At 37.8% G+C, this 9,230-nt stretch overlaps 1 protein-coding gene across 1 annotated transcript; it reads left to right on the forward strand.

Annotated features, from left to right (window-relative positions):
• Nucleotides 1-415: 415 nt before the first annotated feature.
• On the forward strand, nucleotides 416-4,149 carry SELENOT (selenoprotein T; the record flags this gene model as incomplete). The annotated part of the gene is given in 4 exon segments (XM_072432179.1): nucleotides 416-542; nucleotides 1,825-1,912; nucleotides 3,048-3,203; nucleotides 3,495-4,149. Coding segments are annotated over 3 exon segments (343 nt in total), but the record flags the coding sequence as incomplete, so codon positions are not given.
• Between the last annotated feature and the right edge of the window lie 5,081 nt (nucleotides 4,150-9,230).

The following is a 9,230-nucleotide window of genomic DNA, read 5'->3' on the forward strand; positions in this document are numbered from 1 at the left end:
TTTCACAATTTTTCTTGTTCCTCTTTTCTTTGTCCTTGTTTCCCCCAGGAAGAGTTAATTCCTTAGCCCAGCTGCCTCCCTCCAACAAAGGTTTAAGACAAATATTGTTGGTGGAAATGATATTTAATGATCGTTTCCAGCATCAAGAGTGACAGATGAACGAACCATCGCTGTACACACGGCACTGTTTTGTTTTATAGAGAAGGGATGAGGGGAGTGAGCAGGACCCCGCTGTGCTCTCCTACCTTCACTTCCATTGTGGTCATTTACAGTCAGAGAGGAGTGCACCTACAGCACCAGAGATGGGAAGGAAAAAAATCCTTAAAACCCCCTTCCTGGCACTGGTTTAAATTGTTTTCAGGAAGAAAAGTTTTACTTTATTACCCCACTGATGTTACTTTCTTCTTTCTTTCAGACATATTGCATCGTTCCTGTCTATCTTCAAGCTAGTATTAATAGGATTCATAATTGTTGGAAAAGACCCATTTGCTTTCTTTGGCATGCAAGCTCCAAGTCTTTGGCAATGGGGACAAGAAAATAAGGTAATTAGTACAGTATTTTGAGGAAAACCTCTGGTGACACCTTGCAAATTAAAGTTAGTATGAAGCTAGGCTGCCAGACTTGTCAGGGCAACTTTATAGCTCTGGGAAAATCCCAAACTTTTGAGTTTGAAGCAGTGTTACCCCTCAACATACCCATGCACTCACCTCCAATTATGCAGTGTTATATCACAGGGCAGCAATTTAATTGGTTAGAGCATGAAGCTGCTAAATTGTGATTGCTTGACAACTTGTTCGGAATGTCTGCAGTATGTTGGATGTTCCTGTATGGTCATTGGTAATGAAGGATCTGATCCTACAGAAAACTACTGAATTGCTGAAAACCATAATGCTGGCCAGAGAAAGGTGTCAGTGCCCATGGTGACACCTCCTCTTGCCAAGATAACCTACAGTAGGCATGTAAGTGTCAGAAGTGGACCACTAATCAATGAAAAAGGGTGGCCTGGTCTGAGGAATAATGTTTTTTAAATGATGTTCTTTGCTGGGTGCGTGTGCACCATGGGGTAGAGATAACAGCAGGATTCACTAGGTCTTGTGGATTTTATTCCTCAGTGGGTCAGACCTGTTTTGGATAACTTGCACAATATTAGAATAGTGGGTTTTAATGATTTAGCAGATCAGTGTACCTTAATTCAGGTTATCATACCATTTATTTTTATTTATAGACACTGATAATATTACCAGCAATCAGACATTGCTACATAGTTTGGAATTATTACCTAAAGTGTTGTCAGAAGTAATGAAAATCCCTTACTGAAGGCAAAGATTATCTGATAATTACTATTGCTAGCTGTTGCATCATCTTTCTCAATGCTCAGAGCCAATGTTAATTAAATGAACAATCGTTACATTGCTAGAACAAGAGTTTAGTTCTAGAGTTTACATTAAGATCATAAGATATCCTGACCATCTTATAAGGGGAACAAAAACTTATCTTCTAGTTTATATTTGGACAGTCACCACTGGAAGAAGTTAATGGGACCTTTTAGCTGTGGAATGATTATTAAAGATTCCACTTCATTGCATCCTATAGCTGAATGTTGTAGAAGTTGGGAAGAACTACAAAATCACAAAGTGTGTGGGGGGTGTTAGTCTTGTTAATAAGAATTCTCGTTGTTTGTACTTCTTGGAAAGTTGTTTTCCTGTCTATGGTTAGCCTAGTAACTCAGTTTTGGGGGAAATGATTTACTTCTGTTAAGTAAAGCTTTGGCTTTCTCAGAAATAAGCGTTACACTGACTAGGTGACTATTGTTTTTCTTGCCAGGTCTACGCCTGCATGATGGTTTTCTTCCTAAGCAACATGATCGAGAACCAGTGCATGTCCACCGGAGCCTTTGAGATCACTTTGAATGGTAAATTTTCTGGTTCCTTTTTTCTGCTGTGGTGTTCAGTTGTTATGGATTTGCATCTGGCCAATTTTCATAGCTGTCATAAGTGATTGTTTGGAGCATGTAATTTCTACTGGAGCCTGAAGTTTTCCTACTGTGCATTTGTTAAGAATATAATCAGAGAGTTCACAACAGAATTAAAGGAACTTCTTACGTAGCACTAACTATGCTATAATCTATAAAGTGTACAATGTAGTGCAAAAGTAGTTTCTGATTGAGTAGTAACCTTTGCCCTACAGAGTTAGTGCAGTTGGGGATACAAATTATTAACTGGTGTAAAGTATAACTTTTGTAAATTTTTCTTTAACCACTTCTCAGGGCTGTAGCCTTCTGTGGACCAAAGCAATTGTTATGTTTATTTCTCATTAACTTAGTAAATGGCAGTACTTAGGATGGCAAAGTCATCCATATATTGTCTTTTTTTTTTTTTTTTGAAAATTATTTTTTTAGGCAACCTATAAACAAAAATGTTACAAAGCAAACAAAATGCCAAGTTTAATAAGTTTAAGTGTTAAAAGTCGGCATCATACCTTGAAGACATGAAAAGAAATAATAAATAGTCATCATTCTGGATCTTCAAACAGAGCCCCCCAATAGATAGAAGCAGTCTAATTCCGTGGTCGCCAACCATTCGGACCTCACGGTCCACTAAATTCATAATTCTAAGTCCTGCGCATGTGCGGGGATTTGTGTGTCACTCAAAGGGGAAGAAATTTCACCCATAGTGACATCATGATGCCAGAATCTGCCCACTCTCCCATCGCAGGCTCAGACCTGCTTGCTAAACATTCTAGGGGGACAGTAGTGCAGGGTTATGACTACAGGAGACATGATCAGCGGGGTTAGGGGAAAGACCCCAATGGGGGAGCACTGGCCAGCTAATTTTTCAGTGGACCTCCAGTTGGCGACCGCTGATCTATTTCACATTCATGCAGAATAATTGCATTAATTTTACACAGCACGTTCGTCACCGTGCACTTATCCATATAAGCCCATGCTGCAAAGACAGAGGTGTTCTGTACAGACAAGACTCATTGTAACTTGTAGTTTGTTTATTTACAAGCCAATGATGGTATCAATCATTTAATCTCTTCCACAGATGTTCCGGTGTGGTCCAAACTAGAATCTGGACATATTCCATCAGTGCAGCAGCTTGTCCAAATTATTGACAATGAAATGAAGTTAAATGTTCACATGGATGCGATTCCTCATCATCACCGCTCCTAGCCACATTTTACAGCACCAGATTTATTTTGTAAGTATTAAAGTAAACACCGGCGGTTGGTGCATTTTCAGTGTGAATGTTGTACTAGGTTTGTTGAGAAATCAGAGCCACTGCTGAGATAAATTCTTAGCATTGTGGTATTGTCCTTTGTTCATGGAATTGTTATTCGTCTTTACTGATCTGTATAAATGAGGTAAAATAAATAAAGCTCTCTCTAAACAGCGTGAACATGTAACAAGTAATAAGATGCATCCTTGCACATATTAAGTATACCCCAGTAAATGTTTTTTTTATTTTTTCTTTCTTTCTAATGTCTTCTAGGTATGATGTGGACTTTTAGCAAGGTGTCAGCGGGGCTGGTGTTTATGAAGGCCTGCTCTGAAGACAGAAGCTGTTGGTGCAGGCTGGATGTCCCTCTGCCGTCTCGTTGCGCCTTTGGAAGTCCTAAATACATAATTTTCTGTGTGCTGCCCTCTTGTGGAATTTTACAGACAGTGCAATTATATACTGTGTAGTCTCATCCCAGATTTTATTTTTAGGCCATTCTTCCACTGTTCCATACTTCACATAATGCTGGCATTAAAACAGTTCTTTTTTTTATCATAATTTACAGTGTTTAGAATTATGTAATTTATGTTTCCACCCCAGGCATTTTTTGTCTTTGATACCTAATTTTTATAAGAATCTGTTCTTTTTATAGTTTAAAGTGATACTCTGACTAAATGACTATAATGTCCCACAACAGTTAGCTCTAAATACTTAGTTCTCTCAATGTTGTACTGATTATAAAATTATATTGCAGATCACTAAATTATTCTAAATTATAAAAATGTAATTACAAGTATATTGGTGGCTGTGCATATTGAACCTCCAGCTGTTCGCTGTATTAAACATAGAGTTTTTAAACTGAGCCTTTATACCGGTCCTCTTTAAAGAAAAGATGCAAATTAAGTTAATTAAACCTATCATTACAGTACCTCTTGTGATGTCTTTTTTGTATCATAATCCCGCTGGGCATAAAAACCACTTAACCTCTCCAGCGGTAAATCCGAGTGTGGCTTTGGGTTAAAAAAAAACCTGCTAAAAGCGGTAACTCCGGGTCATATTTGGGGTAGTTAAAAAAGTAAAAAACAAACACCTGGTCCTATCGGCATCCTCCAGTGTCTGGCCATCCTCTGGCTGCGCCCTCTTCCTCTATCTGTCCCCTGGCGAGTGTGCTGATGTTCCCCGGGAGTTCCTGAGAGGTGGACGCGGTGGGAATTTCAAATTATTTTGTAACACAATTCAACACAATTTAACTGTATTGAATGAAATACACTGGATTTATATGTCTAAAAGCAGTACATTATATTATAATTGTATGAGTATAACAAAGTGTGAAACACAAAATCATGTCAAAGTCCAGGAAGATGTCAAAATATGCATCCAAAAGATTTGGTATTGTAGTCAGCCAGATTGTGAGTGACATCCCTCTGGTACACAAGTGTGTGCAAGGTTTCATTCTTTTCCTGGTTCAGTAATTCCATTTTCAGTGATCATGAGAGAAGTGCTGGAATCACAAGCACTTCCATTTATTTCAATATTTTTTATTTTTATTAAAAGGGCATTTAAGGCTAACAATAACAAGAGTCAATCAAACCTGTCAGTAAACAAGAGGAAAGTGGGAAATAAACCAAGAGTTTGCAGGGTAACCATAAATTTATGTATATCAAAGTCCAGATGTGTGTAGGTTTCAAAACGAGGATTAAGTTCCAGAGTCTAATATATGAAGAGGTAGAATTGTCACCAATGAACTATGAACTGTATAAAAAGCACCCCCTAGTTGGAAATCCCTGGCTGTTATGGCTAACTGTAAACATTACATGCAAGCAGAATTTAAGGCTGGACACACAGGGTGTGAACAAGCTCCAAACAGTGGAACAAAAGGGTATGCATGCTGGCTCAGAGGTTAGCTCTCTGGTCTTTGCAGCGCTCGGTCCCAGGTTCAAATCTTGCCCAGGGCACTCAATGGAGTTTGAAGGTTCTCCCCGTGTTTGTCTGTGTTTCCTCTGGGTACTCTGGTTTCCTCCCACTTTACATAAACATGCAGTTAGGCTAAATGGTTTCCCCCCAAACTGACCTTCGACTGTGTTAATGGGACTCTCATGACTTGACTATAAACTTTGCAAAAGCACTGTGTAATATGTTGGCGATATATAAATAATGGGTAATAATATTAATATGGGTAGGGATAAGACTAACAACCTAGTTAAATAGTTTGCCTAGGTAGTGTAGCTGTGGATCCCATTTGCCAATTTAGCTTCGATTTAACCTGAATGAATGGTACTGCTGGAGGCTTTCAGGTTCTTCATTATTGTAATGCGGGCTGCCAGGAATATGTATTTAATCAGAGAAGTAAGTTGTCTAGAAGAGGCAGAATCAATGTGGCTGTGGCATTTTAAGGTGATCATATAATAAATAAAATGATAAATTCTGATCCAAAATCTGCTAACTCAAGAGCAAGACCACCTTATGTGAGCCATCGTACCCCGGTATCTGCCCACATGGGGAGGGAATACACCAGACATGGGGAAGCTATAGAATTCCTCCATTGTTCCATGTAGTGGTAACAATTCTCTGCCTATCACATGCGCTTCCTGTGGAAAATGTATTTTACTTGCATGTTCTATTGTTGACAAATGCCATGTAAGTGATGTAGACAGAACATGGCTGTTAGCAGGTTTTCAGGGAACTTTCACAATCCACATAACTTTAGGATGTTCCTGTTATAAGATAATTCAGTGGTGTTAAAGGAAAACTGCTGGGCAGAAATAAGGAAGCTGTAGCTTTATGTGCAAACTTTGTGGCTTCCATTCTGATCTTTATTCCTTAGGTTGAGTTTTCAAGCTGTTTTGAATGATAAAACCACCAGTATGAACTTAGTAGGAGTATGACTAAGACTTAGTAATAGTATGAGCATAGGAATGTACACTGCATTGGCACCACCCTTACTATATAACTTTTACTAAAAAGTAAAAGGTAGAAAGTTAGGCCTTGGCCCTGAGAGAAAAATATAGGGGTTTGTATAAAGCATATACATTATACTCTGCTTCCATGAAGAATAGTTATTGCTTTGTTTGATTGTTTTCAGAGAGCAGCACCTGCAACAGAGACAGTCAGCGGGATGACCCTGAAAGCTGAGCACAGGATGGCCTTGAAGGCCACAACTAGTATGATTAGGAATCCAAGATGGTGGACAGTTGTTTCTGTGCCAAAAAATCTAGACACATGGTTTATCCACCGCATTACCTGTGTGAACTTTTATGCTTATATGGACATCTGAGAGTACGTTATTGGACAATCTGCTTAGTGACAATTAGATAACGGCTTAAGCCTTCCTATACAGGAGTGATTCTGTATGCCTATAATCTCTGGTTTTAGTTAGAATCTCTTTGCTTTAACTGCTAAAATAGCAGATTAGATTTTCTCTGTTGCAACAATAAATCTTCTTAATTAGGATGTACTGTCTCATCTCTGATGGTTCATTTGGAGACCCCCTAAAAGAACCGGATAGCCCCTTCATTGGGTTTAAATAAATTGAAATGACTTTATATAAACCAGTATTCCATTATAAAACATACACAAACACTCTTTTAACTGCTAATAAACCAAATACACTTTACCCCACATACACATTACCCCATAAAGGATTACTGCAACAAGGAGGGGGAGGACGGGGCAGAGAAACTGGAACAGGTGATGTAGTTTACAGTTCCTGACATAAAATGTGAATATTCTCTCAGCTCCACAGACATATAAAGCATAGAGTGAAATATTACTGGACAGTTGTTTTCCCTCCAAATGTTGGGCTGCCAATCAGCCACAGGGTTGATAGCAAAACTGCCTAGCAACAAGCAGCTCCACAGTTGCCTGGTAACTCAGACAGCCTAATATCTGGAAAAAAATATAGCGCTAAGCAGAAAGTAGCTCAAAAAAGACTGCCACCTAGAGGCAGCAGTATATAAAACTATAAATGTATTTATACATTGCCAGAATTAGCAATTCCATGGGGTCACTCTTTACATTTCTTGCCCTGGCATATCAGGGTGTCAAAAAATCCATAATGTAGGGAGCTGAAACAAAATATCCTAGACAGGGATGTTCATTCCCATTATCGAAAAAATAGGCAACATCTCGTACCTAAGAGCCAAAAATTTGAGATCATGCAGGCCCCTATTGCTAGGGCCAGGCGATGTTCCTTGTGCAATAAAATAACCCTACCTTGATTGCAATGATGGCAAATTTTTGATACTTTTACCTGTTACGTCACGAGCACAGCCATCTTCTTTTCTTCTGCGTGTCGTGGTTCTTGGCCATCTTGATTGGCCAGGTTGGGATGATGTAAAAAATTGCCGCATGCACACGGGAGTTTATTCAGTCACAGGGGACGCCTGGATACTCGGCACATCACCAGAATCGTATGCTGAGCTTGGTGTTTTAGTTTGTTAACAGCCAGTAAGTTTTATTACAGAGGAGACATCACCTGTTCCTGCAATAAACATCTGTATGATCGCTGATTTTCAGGAAAATAACACCCTTGTCCAGACAAGTCCTAATCACTATCCACAAAATGCTACAAACTGCAACCCTTTGCAGGGCATGTTGTTGTTTGGAGGAGTTTGGGCTCTGTTCTATAGAATGTAATAAGCCTGTGTGGTTTATTGACAGGTAACTCTCTCCTCCTTTAATCTTATCATATCCAGTGCAGCTCAAATGTTTTTGTCATGAGAGGCTCTAATCTCCTTTGTAGCCTAGCAGTTCAGAGATCAGACGTACTTTAAGCATTGGATCAATATTGACTTTTCTTTGTTTTTGGTCTGATGTGTGTTATATTAATACACAGGTTCATTTTTGTAAAAGTCACTTTCACTCATATTGGTGTTACAGCATGTGCATTGTATGCATGTTATCCCTATATTACAACAAAAGTTATTTCAGGTAGACTTTAAACCTTTTTACGTCATGGATAGTATCAGCTCATGTGTGGTTGGGTATCCCTGTGACCTTGATAGCATTACGTCAACAATCAGGAGAAAACGGAAGTGTGATGGCAGTTTTACAGTGGCTATTGGACTATCCAGCTAATATAAAACATTCATTGTTATTCTTCATGGAGAGACAATTTTATTGACCCAATAATTTTCTTGCAGATCAATACTAAGAGCAGTGTGTCAATAGCAGTGGAAATTATTCCTTATAAAATTAGATTTAACTATCTTATGTAAACATTTGCTGTATTTTATTTAGCATTCCAAACAAAATACCATGGGCAAATGGCTTGGGAAATTTTAATTAGTTTGTTGATGTTTGTGTGCTGTTAGCCCCCATGTTCAGGTAGTAGCAATATCTTTTCACAGACGGTAGTGTATCATTTCTTTCATTATTTATGTATTTACATTCTTTATCTTTATGTAGACCTTTATGTAGACCTTTATGTAGACCTATATCTAATCAATATGCCCTAAGTGTATAATCTTGCAAAAAAAAAAAAAAATTGTATTACATAGACTATGTATGTGTTAACGGGACATTTGGAGTATTTTCAATGAGTACATATTTAAAGTTATTTTTTCCGTATGATCTATATTCTGACATACTTGCAAATTGGTATTGGATGGTGTTTACTATACAGCTGTATATATTTCATAAAAACATTACAATATCTGTATTGTTTGTTTTAAACTAACCAGTCCAGTAATCCAGTAATGGATTCTATAACTCATGTAATATGTTAATGGAAGATAAGATATGATAAACTTAAGAAATAAAGTCTCATCTTTTGTTGCAAACTGAGATGGGCAAATGTTCTTTAACATTAACTAGTGATAGGCAAATATACTTTAAAGTACTTGAAATGTAAATAGAGAAAAAAGAAACAAGGTCTTTTTAGGCATCCATCAAAGATAAAATATATTATAATTCATAAACAATAGGAATTTTTATTAAACAATTATGATAAAATACAATCAAAACATCTGTATTAGGACCATTTATTAAACAGTATCTCAATGGGTATTT

Source organism: Pyxicephalus adspersus, unplaced genomic scaffold, assembly GCF_032062135.1.
Source record: "Pyxicephalus adspersus unplaced genomic scaffold, UCB_Pads_2.0 Sca311, whole genome shotgun sequence".
NCBI classification, from domain to species: Eukaryota; Metazoa; Chordata; class Amphibia; order Anura; family Pyxicephalidae; genus Pyxicephalus; species Pyxicephalus adspersus.